Consider the following 15,057-nt stretch of genomic DNA (forward strand, 5'->3'; position numbering starts at 1 on the left):
AACCAAAGGGCACAGCAGTGATCGTGCAGGCCCAGGGGAGAGACTGCTGGTGCTGTGCCTATGCTCTCGTGGATGGCGTGTGTCGCGGGTAGTAGCTCAGTTGGCAGCCTGTTCAGAGATCATCCAGACCAGCCCGTCTGGGAGCGACACCACATCCATTTGAAGATACGTGTTCCCCACAGCATTAGAGGATGGAACCAGAAGGGCCTTTCTCAGAGCAAGAGCAGCCTGTGTTACCCAGGGACAGTCTGGTGGCAGTAAGGAGCAGGCGCTGCTATGGCCGGCCCCACACGTGGCCCTGCTCTCCCATCGCCGGCGGCCATGCTGGAGTGAGTTGCCACAGGGGCATTGCCTCTAGGCCTTTCTTTCTGTGCTGCTTTCCTTTGTAAAATGGTCATGATAGTGACCTCTACCTTTTAGGGCAGCTGTGAAGAGTCAGTGAGCGTGGAGCAAGGCATGGAGCACGGTGCCTGGCGCAGGCTGAATGCTCCATAAACACCAGTCTGTTACTACCGTCCTGGCAATCTTACAGTGAAGATAACTCTGTTCTAGATGGGCTGGGTGGCTTAGAACGGTGGTGTTTTATTTTATTTTATTTTATTTTATTTTATTTTTTTAATCAGAGAATAATCTTAGATTATTATTCAGGAAAGAATCGGGCCAGCGTGTAGTTTGAAAAAGCAGAGTCAATATTTTGGGAAAAGGAAAACAATGCCTAATGTTGATGAAATAGTCTCTAGCATGAGTAGCGTCTGGGACATGGGATACTGGGGCTTGGGAAACGTGGGTTTCACCATCCGGGGTCTGGATCTTCACAGAAGGGAAGCCAGGGATAGACAACTTTCAAGTGCAGGTACCGCTGGGAAGATGGAGCCATGGAGGGATTTGCCAGGATTGGACTGTGTCTTCCAGCTGGCGGGGGTCCACAGCATGGAGAGGACCGAATGTGAGGTGGCTTGGAGGACGGACTGGCCATCAGAGAATTGGATGCCTGGTTTATTATTATTTTTATTTATTTATTTTTAATGTTTATTTATTTTTGAGAGAGTGTGAGCAGGGGAGGAACAGAGAGAGAGAGGGGGGGACAGAGGATCCATAGTGGGCTCCACGCTGACAGCCCGATGTGGGACTCAGACTCATGAACCACAAGATTGTGACCTGAGCCAAAGTCGGATGCGCAACTGACTGAGCCACCCAGGTGCTCCTGGATGCCTGGTTTAAAAGATGTCCCCAATTTGTTCTCAGGCACCCATCGGGAGGGACAGCAGCCAGGTTCTACTCTGGCTCTGGTGCCCGTTGGGACAGACCTGGGACAGACAGATACCTCCCACAGCCTGGCTTGAGTTGAGGGTTCTGTCATCTTTTTGTGGTTTGGTGGGGGTGGGGAGCAGTCTCCCGTGAGCCCTGGCAGACTTTGAACTGGCCCTGGTTTCTGGGGTCTTCAGAATTTGTAGTCATTTATCACCTGGCCCTCAGAGCTGAAGCCAAACGAAGTTCCATTTTCATGCCCTTATCTCCATGGAACCTTCAAGGCACCCCTTTTGAGAGGCCGTGGTTCTAGCATCTCCCCTACAGCTGGCTCTGAGATCATGAGAACACCTACGTTTGTAGAGCACCGTACCAGGCAATGTGCTGAACACGACTGTTACTTAAACCTCATGACAACCCTAGAAGCTAGGCTCGATTATGAACTCCATTTAACTGATGAGTAAAACGGAGGCCTGGAGAGGTCAAGTAACCTGCCCAAGGTCACATAGCTAGTAAGCCATGGAGCCAGGGTGTGGATCGTGCCACAGGTGCTTGCAGATGCCTCATCAGAGAAACTTTGGGTGAACGTAACAGTCCTGGCTGTCACCCTCCCCTCTGTTCTGCCTTGCCCCCACCAGCTCCAGGATCTTCTGAGCCACCCCTGAGCTAACTGGAGGGGCCTGCCCATCCCTAGCCCTAGCAAAGGGGGCTCAGCCTCCAGGGGAACAGAGGCAGCCTTGTGGTGGGAGCTCCCCGCAACTGCCAGCACCACTCCCCCTTGGTTGGGTCTGTTTCAACACCCCAGAGCAGCACATTCCATTCTGTAGCACAGCTGGGGGCTGGGGATTCCGGATTCCCCTGGCCGCCTGCTTTCTTCAGGGCCCCAGCAGAGCCTGCTGTCTGGGCTGGGACACTGGGTCCCAGCCACACACATTCCAGCAGCAACCACCCCCCACGTTGGATTTGCCAAGGAGTGAACTTTAGCCAGGATTACAGCCGACTAAACAGTTGTGGGATGTGAGCTTCCTTTGTGGGGCTCAAGAGGCTGGATGCTGATGGGGCTGAGAGGGGAGGAGGGGTTGGGGGTGGGCTGCTTTAGGAGTCAGGAGAAAAGCCTGAGGCAGGCTTCTCTGCCGCTGTCATGGCCCCTGGAGGGGGATCTGAGCAGAGCTCCCAGAAATCTTCCTGTAAGGCAGGGCAGCAGAGGCATTGTACCCCACCCCCGCTGGGCTTCGCCCCCAGTAGTATAGTGGTTAAGAGCAGGGAGTCAAATCCTAGTGCCACCACTATGTACCAGCTGTGTGTCCTTCAGTAAGTTAATTAACTTCTTTGAACCTCAGCCTTTGAACCTCATCATTAAAATGGGGATAATAATAGTACCTACTTCCAAAGGGTGTTGGCAGGATTAAATTATAATACCAAAGTGCCTGGGGTAGTGCCTGCCACCCAGCATGGACTTGACATTTTTTGATTGCTAGTATTATGTCTTCTCCCCTCCATTGGCTTACATCGCACCTGGGTGTGTATTTTCTGAAGCAAACTCCCAAGTGTAGGTTCTGTCCTCCTGAAAGTAACAACTCCAGGTAGGTAAGATGTTCCTGTCTTTTCCCTGCCTTTCTGCCAGTAGCGTTTCTTAGTTAACCAATCAGGAATGTACTGAGCACCTATGATGTGTAGGCACTGTGCTAGCTAGGTCAAGGCCTTTGGTTAATAACAAATATTAAACTGATAAGAACAGATACTACACTTGATCTTAGCCAAAAGGCCGAGAAGCGATTATAACAAATATTAATTATCATTTAATGAACATTTTCCAAATGCTGGGCACTGGCTCCAGGAGCTTTTCATATATTTCCCTATTTTTTCAGCCACCCTGTGAAGTAGACATTATTGCTCCATTTTACGGTGTTCCCAATGTCACATGGTATCTAAGTCACAGGATTGGAACCCAGAACTGGGCTCTCCTACCTCTTTTCACCTGATCCTGAGCATTTAGCAGCCTGCCCCAAATCCTTCCTGTTCATTATCGGAACTCTGAGTTTGCACCCGGCTGAAACACTTGACTTCCTCTGCTCCCTTGCAACTAGGGATGGCCACGTGACTCCGTTCTGGCCGAGGAGCTACGTAGTGGAAATCTACCAGGTGGGACTTGGGAAATTACTGTTTTCCTGATCAAAAGGGCCAGGGGCAGCTGACGGGCTGCTTTTGCTTGAAGCCCTTCCCTGCCCTGCTGCCTGGAATGTGGTCGAGAAGTGGGGAGGAGGAGGCAACCACGAGAACAGAAGCCACCCCTGGCAGGGCAGGAAGACAGAATGAGCCAGGGACATGGACCTCCCACCAGCCCATCTCCAGACCTCTCGTGTGGAGCAGCCCCACTGTTTCTTGGGGTTTCTGTCAGAGGCAGCCGTTCACCGACACACAGCCCAGATGCTCGCCGGGCAGCACCAGCTGTCTGTCTCCAGGCCGGCCAGGAGGGAGCATGTTGTGACTGAAGGAAATGAAGGGTGGGCTCAGGCCGCGTGGGGCTTTGCCCGGTCTTTGGAAGGATTCTTCTTGGTCCCAGGGGAGAGACTGCCGGGAGGGTCCCACAGCAGATGTCGGGAGCAGAGCAGAGAGCAGGGCTTGACCCCTGTGTGGGGGGCGGGGGAGGAGTGCTTTACTGGGGCTTCCCAGGATGGGCTAAGGGAGCCTCTCCCGCCCGCCGCCTCTCACTGGCTGCCAGCACCTGACAGAGGTCGCTATTGTGCTCTAGCCAGAAGTTGCTTTGAGTCCTGTGTGTTCAGTGGAAAAATAATCCCTGGTCCTGGTTGACCATAGAAGTGTCCGTAAATATTTGGTCGGGGTAGGAGTTTGGGAGACAAGGGGCAGATTCAGGGAGCTGGAGGGCTCTGGGTGAGGGTGGGCGGCAGCGGCTTCCTCAGAGCTGAGGACAAACAAGCAGGCCTCTGCTGCTCCTGACCTGTGGTGAGGCCACCTGACTGCCCGGGGAGGTGATTTATGGGCAGGCTGTCAGACCACCTGTTAGCTTCCCCTGGCCCCACAGCAGAATGTGGGCCCTTTGGCCTGCCTCACTTCTCTGTGGCAGCCTGCTTCTCTGAGAGCCCTGGAAGCCAAGGTTCTCCTCACAGGACGCGCCCCATTGTCTTGGAGGAGCGGGGAGCCTGGACTGGACTTGGCAGCTGTACGCACTGTCGCTGGTGAGGAAAGCTGCTCTGGGGTGTCCCCAGCCCCCTGCCCTGGGTACCTCTGCCTCGTCGCTCGGCTTTTCTGACAAACCCCCGGGATTTCCTCACACACCCCTTCCCTGAGTAGCAGGAGCCCGTTGCCTCCATTTTAAGCCTTCTCCCCTCCCTGCCCCATTCAGTTCACGGTAGCGGCCCGCGTGTGCTCTGAAGTCACTGAAGAAGCCCCTCGGTTGTTATAGCCACTTCCTTCCCGCACGCAGAACCAAGAAGCTCCAAGCCTGAGGTAACCTCAGCCCCTCACCCTCCTGCCTCAGCGGCTGGCTTATCTAGATCAAGGTTTTCAACACAGGCGGCATCCCACCCCGGAGAGCATCTAGAGATTCAGATTTCCGAGCACCCTCCAGAGATCCAGATTTAATTGCATAGAGTGGGGCCCAGTGTTTTGCAAAAGCTCTCTAGATTTGAAGGTTTATGTGTCAAAATGCAGATTCTGATACAGCAGGCCTGGGGTGTCCCCCCCTCCCCCCCAGCTTGTATTTCTAACCAGCTCCCAGGGGATACAGATTCTCTGGTCCCTGTAGCACAAGTCTATACGATTATCCCTACAGTTCAGGATCAGTGCCCAGTGTGTGTGTGTGGGGGGGTGGGGTGGGGGGGGGTGGCGGGGAGCAGGGGGTCTGAGTGCTGAAGGGGTAGGAGAGACATGTTTAGACCCCTGGCTCTTCAGAGTAGTTTCCTGTGCTCCAACCTTCTTGGGATCTGAGGGCAGACATTGTCAGGGAGATGTGGCAGGATTGTGAGAGCCTTTTGACCATGGGAGAAGGCTGGGGATCTTGGCATCTCCCTCTTCAGGAACAAAAGGAGGGCCATCTCCATCCCTCACTTAGTGATGCGGATGAGAAGGGTGCTCTCAAGGGATCTTACAAGAACATGGGCATTGCTCTTAGGCGTTCCAAGTATGCCTGTGTGGACAGGCCATGGGTTATGACAAGGGCCTCTTCCTAAAAGTCCCTTCTGACCCTCCCTCTCTCCACCTCTGGGGACCAGCTGACAAAGAAATAACCTAGTCAAAACCAATTTATTTTTCTTTGATTTAATTAAAAACTTAAAAAAAAATTAAAAACCAAACCTTGCCTGCAACTAATCTAGTACCTATGGCCTTGCTGCGTAGCAATAATTTACTCATCATCAGGGTAAAAGGGACATGCGGAGGCTGAGGGATGAATCCCAAAAAGCAGCCTGTGGGAGGGGGTCTGGGCTGGGCTTCTCCAGTCTAGCTGGAAGGGAGAGGGGAAGAGATGGGGAAGGTGGGGGAACTGTAGCTGGAAGGTGCTACGACCCTAATGCCCCTCCTTTGGGGGGGCTATGATGACACGAGGGAGCAGTGGGGGTGGGGGACTGGCCCCCAAGTAGCTCAGCCTAATAGACTTTCTGAGGCGAGGCCTCCCCACCAACAGAGTGGAACTGACAGCATGGTCTGTTCTGGAAGCCACCTCGTGAGGCTGCTCAGAGCCCCTCCATGCTTCCCTTGCTCTCTCCTCCCACCACCTACTTTCTGAAACCCTGAGCTTTCAAATGAGAAAGCTCTGCTCCTAAGAGAAGTCCCCAGGGACTCCAGAACCCCTCAGTCAAGGACAGCTCGGGTTCCATGCCCATTCCTTAGGGCCTGTGCTGGTAAGAGCTCTGCTCTGCATGGAACCGCTCTCTGTCAGGGCTGGGTCAGCCTGGGAATAGAGGTGAGGCCAGATGGGCAGGAAGAGAGAGAATGCCCCAGGGGTGGGGACAGAGAGCAAGGCACAGCTGGCTGGATGGGGCAGGGAGGAGCGTCCTTCAGTGGGGTTCAGCAGCCCCATAGAAGAAGGGGTAGTAGAGGGAGCAGGGGTAGGAGAACATGAACTTGACTGCGAATTTCATCTCCTTATTCTTCTTGTCCCAGCGGTAGACGGCCATCAGCAGCAGCTGTCCGTCCACCTTACGGCCCATGACCAGGAAGCTGCCGGCCAGGCTGTCCAGCTGTGGACAGGGGCAGCTGGCACCATTCTTCATGTGCAGCACCAGCCTCTTGGTGTCCTTGCGCTTCAGTGGGCCTGGCTTGAGCAGCTTCTTTTTTTTCTGGGCTCCAATCAGCTTCCGGTCCCCATTCTCTATCTTGATCTCCTTGATGCGCATCTTAACCACTGTGTGTGGGGTGGGTAGACAGAGGGACCGTGTGAGAATGGGCAGGTTTGCTCCGGCTGCTGGTGGCCCCACAGTTGGTGCTCAAGCCTGAAGTTCCAAGCCTGGGTCTTGGGAAGGTGGGCTTATATGGGTACATTTTTGAAGCTCCTATCATGTGCTAGACTTTCACCGGCACTATCATGTTTCAGCCTTGAGCTATGGTGGGGGGGAATGAGGTTAACCCCAGAGCCCCTGCCTTTCCATGAACCAAGTGCAGGGTGGACAGCTCCTGGTGGGGAGTGGAGTAGGGTGTTGGGGTCCCCAGGAAATACCGCAGGTGGAGCTGCCCAACTGGAAGGGGAGGTTTGGTGGGGGGCGGGGTCCTTGTGACAGAGGGAGGCTGGACTTCATGATCTCTGGGGGTGCTTTGAAATGTGATTTCTGGCTCTGTGTGTGTGTGTGTATGTGTGTGTGTGTGTGTGTGTGTGTTTGGAGCAATGATGGGCTGATAAATGTTTGACAGCTGGCCCTAGGGAGGGGGCCCGCTCTGTAGCATGTGCTGGTTCCCATGGGGTAAATCCCCCCACCATGGCCCACCGCATCACAGAGCACTAGGTCGGGAAGCGTGCACAACCAGCTCTTGCTGGTGCAAACACACCACTGTAATCTGTGTGACTGTAGAATGGGTTCGGAGTGTGATGTGTGGTGCTGTGTATTTTATGTATGAGAGTATTTCTGTGGTGTGTCTGGAGTGTGAATGTAGGGGTGAGCGTGGGGGAGGTGGTTGAAGGCCTGAGTGGTCGGGGTGATCAGGACATTCAGGGTGGCTACAGAGAGCTTCATACAGTTGGGGGCTGGGAATCTGGAACATGGGGGTCACTTGGGCTAGTCTCCCCCTTCTACAGGCATCTGGATCCCCCATCTCTGTGAGGAGCCAGGGAGATGCCAGAGAATGATTCTGTCCACCCAGGGAAGGAAACTTATAAAATCTTTCTATCTCTCTCTTTCTCCCCTTACCCCCTCTCTTTCCCTCTCTCGGATACACACATACCTTGCAATAGTAGTAATCTCTTTACAAACAGACTAACAACATAAAAGACTTGCTGAACTAAGGATTTCATTGCTATCTCTTTTTTACAGACAGGGAGGCTAAGACACAAAACAGGAGTCAACTTGGCAAAGGCCACATGCTGGGTCGTGTGGGCCTGACTAGACTTGGCTCACTGTCCCAGGAGTGGAGAGGCCCCAGGACGAAGCCGTGGGACAAGTGACTGCAGCTCGCCTGGCCAGCGGTGCATCGGGTACCAGGCCGAGGTGCCCCAGGGACGAGGGTGCTGTACTTCCACCCTGGGGCCCATCTCTCCCCCGGGGGGCCCCCATCCATCTCTGGGCTTAGCCTGCTTCTCCTAAAGGGAATCTAGCCCTGGAGGCCCCTCTGTGGGCCAGTGCCAAGGGAGGACTGGAGGAGCCCTGGCCAGGGATGGTTTCTGGGCCCATGGACCATGGCCTTGAGGGGCTTCTGAAGCCCCTGAGATAACCTGCAAAAAGAGCTGCATTTCTCTGGGGAGAGGGTTCATGGCCCTGATCAGATTCTAAGAGGAATCCATGATGCAGAAACTGTTAGTATTCACTGTGATGGTTGTGGACGTGTGTGTGTGTGTGTGTGTGTGTGTGTGTGTGTGTGTGTGTGTGTCAAGGAGAGGCACTGGGGCAGTGGCCATGTGGGCTCCACACTCACCGAAGTCGCTGGAACACATCTGTTCCATGAGGCCATCGGCACTGTGCTCCATTTCACACTGGGCACAGATCTTGGTCACTGTGAAGAGAGAAGCAGGGGTGGAGACGAGGGAGGCTCATGAGGGGATCAGAGTTCAATAAACCACTTAGAGCCCAGGCTAATGACTGAAGAGCCACCTCCCCCTGCCAAGCCTCCACTCTGTCATCAGGAACTGGGATGACGGTACCGATGGTCACTGAGGGGTTGTGAGGTTCAAAAGAGATAAGGTTGCATGGGGACAAAACTGTCCCAGTGGGCACCACTGCTCCATGGCCCTGGCAACTGCAACCATGACGTGGGCTGTCTTCTAAACTTTGTTTCATTTAATCCTCAGACTATGAAGTATTACTATTCAAGAAAAGAAAACTGAGGTCCAGCGTGGCTACCCACTCTGCAAAACTATTGAGAAGTAGTGTAGGACTCAGGATTTGAGGCTCCCAGGCTAGTGCTGCAGTAGGGGTAATCTGCAGGGGCTTTCTAGGAACACAGGTCCAGGAAGGTGGGGGACAGTGACACTGCCAGGACAGGGACTGTGGTAAACTGAGGGGACCACCCTCTAAGGTGGGTGGTTTAGCGTGGCCAGAACTTCTGATTTTTCCAGGGAAGCCACAACTCTTCATTTTTATATGAAATATTTTGTTTTATTGGCCACACACACGCTTTGGGCTGCCTCTGGTTCTCAGGCCACCACACAGCACCTGACCTCTGTCCCATGTCTCTGCCTCCAGGTAGGTGCCCCATCACAGGGGAAGGTGGGCTTCAAAGAGGGCAGGACTGTGCGGGCGGGGCCAGGTGGGGTTCCGAGCCTGGGATTTCCCTGCCTTACAGGCTGTTAATATTGGGGTTCCAAGGAAACCAGAAAAAGGAATCATGCCAGGATCCCTGTTAGGGACTGCACTGTCTCTGCTTGAGCTGGCTGTCTCTCCCCTGCTTCCTGACCCCAGCACAGGGTATTTCCCTTCTCTCCACACTCTCCACACCCAGTCTCAGGACCCCTACCTGACTCTCAGGAGGGGACGTGGGGGTGCAGGACCAAGGGCTGTGTGGGTGAGGCGAGCCCTGAGGGGGTGGGTAGGGTGGTCAGACAAGAAAAGGGGAAAACAGTGCTGCCTCCTGGGGAAGTTGCAGCATCAGGGGCTCCTTAGACTCCTGACAAACTGCCCAGACACAGCTCTCCTGCTCATGCAGCTGTTTATTCCCCGGTCTGGTGCCCAGCCCAGGCTCACTCTGCTTGGAAGGAGTTTGGCGTTTGGGGCGGGCCATGGGGCACACAGGGAAGGGAGGCTGAGGCCAGGGAGAGATTAGGGGTAATGGGACTGGGGGCGGTTGGGAGGTGGCACGTAGGATCTCACGGGTTTCTGGAACCTGAGCTGGCTTCCTATATTACTTATGGGAAAACCGAAGCTCCAAGCTCAGCAGCTCTCCCAAGGGCTCCTTGTTAGTGGCAGATGCTGGCAATCTGCTCTTTCTTCCTGCATTGAGCTTTTACCCCAAGGCCTCCCAACCTGGGGGATTGGGGAAGAGAGTGGGAGAATTTGGGGTTCCCAGGTGCAGAAAATGGGGGGTGTGAGTGTTGGGGGGTGGAAACCATAGCCCAGGAGCGTGCTTACCCCAGTCTTCACTAAACCCCTTCCCTCCGCCCTTCTCCCTTCCCGAGGTCCCAACACGGGATGGGAGTGATGCTTGTTTTGGTGCCCTGGGGTCCAGAGCTGTGGAGGAGGTGAACCGGCTTGGGCATTGTTTAGCGACCCTGGGCATTCTTGGGCTTAGGCCACAAGGCATTTATGGGGATGCCCCAGGATGGGGGGACAGCATTGGGGCTACCCAGGGATTCCAGAGGTTTAGGAAGGTGCGCGCTGCCAGGGACCCCAGGGGCGTCTTCAGGAACGGAGTTGGAATGGGGAGAACCCGCGAGATTTGTCCAGAGCCTGGGAAGGCACTAGTCTGGCAGTGTGTGGGAGGTGGGAAGGCTGGAAGGCTGTGGGGGACAGTTCCCGGGGTACGCAGGGCTGAGCGAAGGCGGTGTGTGTGTGTGTGTGTGTGTGTGTGTGTGTGTGTGTGTGTGGTGGGGTGCCATCTCCGGGAGGCTAAGGGCCCAGCTCGCGGGCTCGCGGGCGCCCGGGGCTGTCGGAGCGCGCGGGGGCGAGGGCGGCGGCGGCGCTACCTGGAGGCGCGGTGGCAGGCAGGTGTCCGAACTGCACAGCGATGCAGAGGTCGTTGTCCAGGGGGAACTTGTGGCAGTGCAGCATCTCGGGCCAGGGGAAGCCGTAGGCCTCCATGAGCGGCGCGCAGCCGGCGCGCACGGCCTCGCACAGCGAGCGGCACGGGTAGATGGGCCGGTCGAGGCAGACGGGCGCGAAGAGCGAGCAGAGGAAGACCTGCGTGTCCGAGTGGCAGCGCTTGGCCAGCAGCGGCAGCCAGCTGCTCGCCTGCTGCTTCACCTCGGCCAGGCTCTCGTGCTCCAGCAGGTTGGGCAGCCGCATGCGCTTGTAGCCCACGGTGTGGCAGAGCGGCAGGTCGGCGGGGATGTCGAGGCACTGCGGCGGCTTGGAGTACGAGCGCCCGTGCAGCGGCTCGGCCTGCCAGCCGTAGTAGTACTCCTCGCCGCGCGCCGGCGCCCCGTGAAGCGCCCCCAGCAGCAGCGCCAGCGCGGCCGCCCGCGCGCCCCCCGCCGCCGCCCGCATGGCTGCGCACACCCCGGCCTCTCGGTGCGCGGCGCCCCCAGCTGCCCCGGCGCGCGCCCGCCGCCCCGCCGCTCCCCTGCAGCCGCCGCCGAGGTGGCCCGAGTGCTCGGCTCCCGGGCGCACAGAGTGACCCTGGCGCCTCCCACCTCGGGGCTCCGGGCCCGGCCTCGCCGCGCGCCCCAGCCAATCTCCGGCCGCCCGGCCCCCCGGCCCCGGCGGGGAGTCGAGGTGGAGCCCCCTCGGCCCCTCCCGCCGGCTCCCGCGCGTCCCGCCCCGCGCCGGCTCGCGCGCCCCTCTCTCGCGCACCGGCTCCCCGGCCTCAGCGCGGGGCCGGCCTCGCGCCGCTCCCGGGGCGTCCTCACGTCCCTCGCCTCCCTGGGCATTACGTCGCAGGTCGAGTTCTCCATCCTTCCTCCTTATCTCCCTCCGCCACAGCCTCTCCTGTTCCTTTTCTCACTCACTTCACTTGCTTATCTGTCCGTCTCGGCCTTTCCCCCTCCGCTCTGTTTTCTCTTCCCTGACACCTCGGTTCTCCTTTCTCCTGGCGGGAGGCTCCTGGCTGCCCACACCCTCCTGCTCCAGGAGGGCAGTTCTTCACCCGTCCGATCTCGAGCATTTGTCTGAACTCCCCCTGGTGCCCGGCACTGTGCTGGCTGCCGGGGAATCAGAGATGGATCTGACCCAGGACTTCCCACCTCCAGGGACATCGTAGCCTAGTGGGGGCGCAGGTAATCATAACTGCCATTCATGGAGCTCCCAGGGCCGTAGACACGGCGCAGTACTTCACGGCTTTATCACCTACTATTTCTATTGCTAGTTAATGCTTATTGGATCCTTACTGTGTCTGTTCTAAGCACATCGCATAGGTTACCCTGTTTAATTCTCAGAGCAATGCTATAATAAGGCGAGTGGGTAGTTATTATCCCCACTTTACAGATAAAAGTATCCAGGCAAAGAGAAGTTAAGTAAGGATAGGGGCCAGGACTTGAACCCTGGTGGTCTGGTTCCAGAGTCAGAGCCAGGGCACAACCAGGAGGTCTGGATTCGGAGTCTGCAGGCCTACTGGCTATGGGGTGCTTAGGGTGAAGTAACTGGCCCTCAGTCACATAGCTAATAGGTGAAGGAGCCAGAATTTGAATCCAGGCTTGGGCTCCAAAGAGGCAGGGGCTTAAGTACTCTGCCCGAAGGTAATTTCCAACCCAGGACAGGAATGGCTGTGGGAGGAGGAAGGAATTGAGGATATCCAAGGAGGCATCAGAGAGGAGGCATTCAGGAACCCCATGTTTGCCCCCTGCCTTCCATTGGCTTTCGTGTGGGAGGAGCCTTTGGAGGGAGGCTTGGGGGTGGGGAAGCTTCTTCTTGAGAGCCTGACCTGAGACCTGACCTCCCCGGTCTTTGGTGGGGAGGTCCCCTGGGAATGTGTCTCGTAGGAAGGCTTGGGGAAGTCTGGGGCTTGGGTCTGTGCTTGCCCCTTCCACTCTTGCCCTTATACCTCCTACCCCCATCCTCCTGACTGTTTCCAAGGCTCCTGTCTTCCCATGGATCTGTCCTTCCTGTGGTAGTGGAGACGGGTGAGGGGCCACTCTTTCTAATGTTCAGCAGACACACATGAAGCCCCTACTATGTGCAAGGCTTGGGGTGTGGTGTACACACCACAGATGGGATGCTTTATCTGATCTAGTTGTGAAAAAAAGACAAAAGGCAGGACAGAAGAAACAGAAGCAATTCAGCAGATGGAGCCCAGGGTGGGAAATGATGGCTTTTGATGTCCAGGACGACCTGGTTGGGTTCAGGTGAAACAGGCAGAGGACCTTTGCCCTCCTTTCTTCCTCTCCCAACCCCCAGCATGAAGAGGTTCTGTGGATGAAAAGCCAGAAGGTACAGGACCTCTCCCTGCAGGCCCAGGCAGCGGAGTGTAGTAATGGTACAAGAACCAGGACTTTGCAGACAAAATGAGCCAGGTTGAAGTCCAAGTGCACTTTTGCTGAGTGACCTTGGGCAACGACTTAGCTATTCTGACCATCCATTTTCTTGTTTGTAAATGGAACATTCTCAGTAGTTATTGCGAGGGGCCAAGAAAATGACGCATGGAAAGAAAGCCCCCTGCATAATGCCAGCGTATAATAGGCACCTAGGAATGTTAGATCTCTAAGAAATGTATGACTTTAGGGTAAGAATGTGATGTGTGTTCTGAAGGCTTCCTTGGCCTTGGCTCTGGTCTGGGGCTCTGAGCAGCGATGCTGTTCTCTGTGCTCCAGTTTGCTCTCATCCTTGATTCAGGCTTGGCAGGGTTTCTGCACGTCAGGGAGGTGTGGTCCTGGGCACTGGCAGGGAGTGTTGGCGCCCCCCAAGTGGTCGTGCAAGGTGCAGGCTCCCTGGGCAGCTGGTCGCCTGTGCTGTTCTTGGCGTCCCAGTGCCCGGCCTGTTCCTGTTGCTGGTTATGTAAGAACTGTGCAAGGCCTAAGAGCCAGGTGAGTCTGTACCCGGCAGCTCATGGGCTTCTAAGGGCAGAGGGGCCGAGCTGGGAGCCTCCTGGAAGGGGAAGATGGGCAGTCTTTGCCCGACAACTCTGCCTTGGGGACTCCCAAGACTCCCTGACATGTGAGATTAAGGAGGGAAGGCCTTCGCAGGAATGAAGCCTACCTAGGTGGGGGCTGTCAGGAAGAGCCCTCTCTCCAGCCAGGTCAATGGGTCACCCTGGCTCTGTGGCCCGGGCAGGGAGGAGGCTGCACTCTGATGTCATGTCTTTTCCTGATGAGCCTGTTCCAGGGCCTAGGCAGCTGTGGGGAACGCTTGGCGTGCTGGGCATCTGTCCATCTTGGAGCTTCTGCAGTCTGTCCAGGTGCACGTTTCCCCGAGGTGATTGAGGGACCGTTCGTTCAAAAAAAAAAGCGTATCTGTGGTTTGTCGTGAGCAAAGGTCTACATAGATGCCTGTTAGATCAAACTTGTTAGTTATGTTAGCAAATCTATGTTTTTCTACTTTTTTATTGCCTACTTCAGTGATTCTCCAAGTGTGGTCAGGGTTCTCCTGAGGGGCCCCGAGTCCCTTTAAGGGAATCTACAACTGTCAGAATTGTATGCAATTCAGAGATTCACTCTAAACAAGATAGACTAATGGATCTTAAGGTAACAGGGTAAGAAAAGTTTATTGATATGGATTCGGATGCTACATTACAACCAACATTTAAGGAACTGTCACATGGCAGGTTTTTAGTAGTATCAAAGAAGAATATGTACAATATCTGAAAAGGCTGTTGAAATATTCTATTTTGCAGCTACATTTCTATGTGAGGCCAAATTTTCTTCATATGCTTCAAGCAAAACAACACGTAACAACAGATTGAATGCAGGAAGAGGTATGAGAATCTAAATCTATTAAATCAGACATGAGAGAGATTTGTAAAAATCAAGGCAATGTCACTCTTTTCACTATTTTTTTTTGTTTTGTGAAATATAATTATTTTCCACAGAATTTGTTATTTATGTTAACATATAAGAGGTTTATTTTTGTTATTTTAAATGGGCTAATAAATAAAATTTCCCTCAGTTTTAATTTTAAACGTGTAAATATTGGTAGGTATAAAAGCATATAAACAAAAGGTCTTTAATTAATCTAAAAACCTCAATCACTTTTAAGAGTATAAAGGGTTCCTAAGACCAAAAAGTTTAAGAACTGCCAATTTACATATTTCCTTCCTTCCTTCCTCCTTCCCTCCTTCCTCCTTCCCTCCTTCCTCCCTCCCTCCCTCCCTTCCTACTTTCCTTTCCCTCCTTCCTCCCTCCCTTCCTTCCTCTATTCCCTCCTTCCTTTCCTTCCTTCCTCCTTCCCTCCTTCCTCCCTTCTTTCCTTCCTCCCTCCCTTCCTTCCTTCCATCCTCCCTCCCTCCCTTCCTTCCTTCCTTCCTCTCTCCCTCCCTTCCTTCCTCCCTTCCTTCCTCCCTTCCTTCCTTCCTTTCCCCCTCCCTTCCTTCCTTCTGTTCTTCCTCCCTCCCTCCCTCCCTCCC

General features: G+C 54.9%; 1 protein-coding gene and 1 pseudogene across 1 annotated transcript; both read right to left on the reverse strand.

The window, feature by feature from the left end:
* Positions 1-2,914: 2,914 nt before the first annotated feature.
* LOC125933588 (uncharacterized) lies at positions 2,915-3,025 on the reverse strand (annotated as a pseudogene).
* Positions 3,026-5,465: 2,440 nt separating this feature from the next.
* On the reverse strand, positions 5,466-11,051 carry SFRP5 (secreted frizzled related protein 5). Its single transcript, XM_049645530.1, has 3 exons — positions 10,532-11,051; positions 8,329-8,406; positions 5,466-6,610 (listed from the first exon to the last, which is right to left on the reverse strand). Exons 1-3 carry the CDS (start codon positions 11,049-11,051, stop codon positions 6,264-6,266), a joined length of 945 nt encoding a protein of 314 aa, XP_049501487.1. The 3' UTR covers positions 5,466-6,263.
* Between the last annotated feature and the right edge of the window lie 4,006 nt (positions 11,052-15,057).

This window comes from Panthera uncia, chromosome D2 (genome assembly GCF_023721935.1).
Source record: "Panthera uncia isolate 11264 chromosome D2, Puncia_PCG_1.0, whole genome shotgun sequence".
NCBI lineage: Eukaryota > Metazoa > Chordata > Mammalia > Carnivora > Felidae > Panthera > Panthera uncia.

Bases quoted from the DNA above. Each gene is read 5' to 3' on its own strand.
- SFRP5 (XM_049645530.1), bottom strand. From the start codon at position 11,051: ATGCGGGCGGCGGCGGGGGGCGCGCGGGCGGCCGCGCTGGCGCTGCTG. The intron at 8,407-10,531 runs GTAGCGCCGCCG...CTCTCTTCACAG, and splicing joins GCCTGCCACCGCGCCTCCAG to TGACCAAGATCTGTGCCCAG. The intron at 6,611-8,328 runs GTGAGTGTGGAG...CCCCACACACAG, and splicing joins GATGTGTTCCAGCGACTTCG to TGGTTAAGATGCGCATCAAG.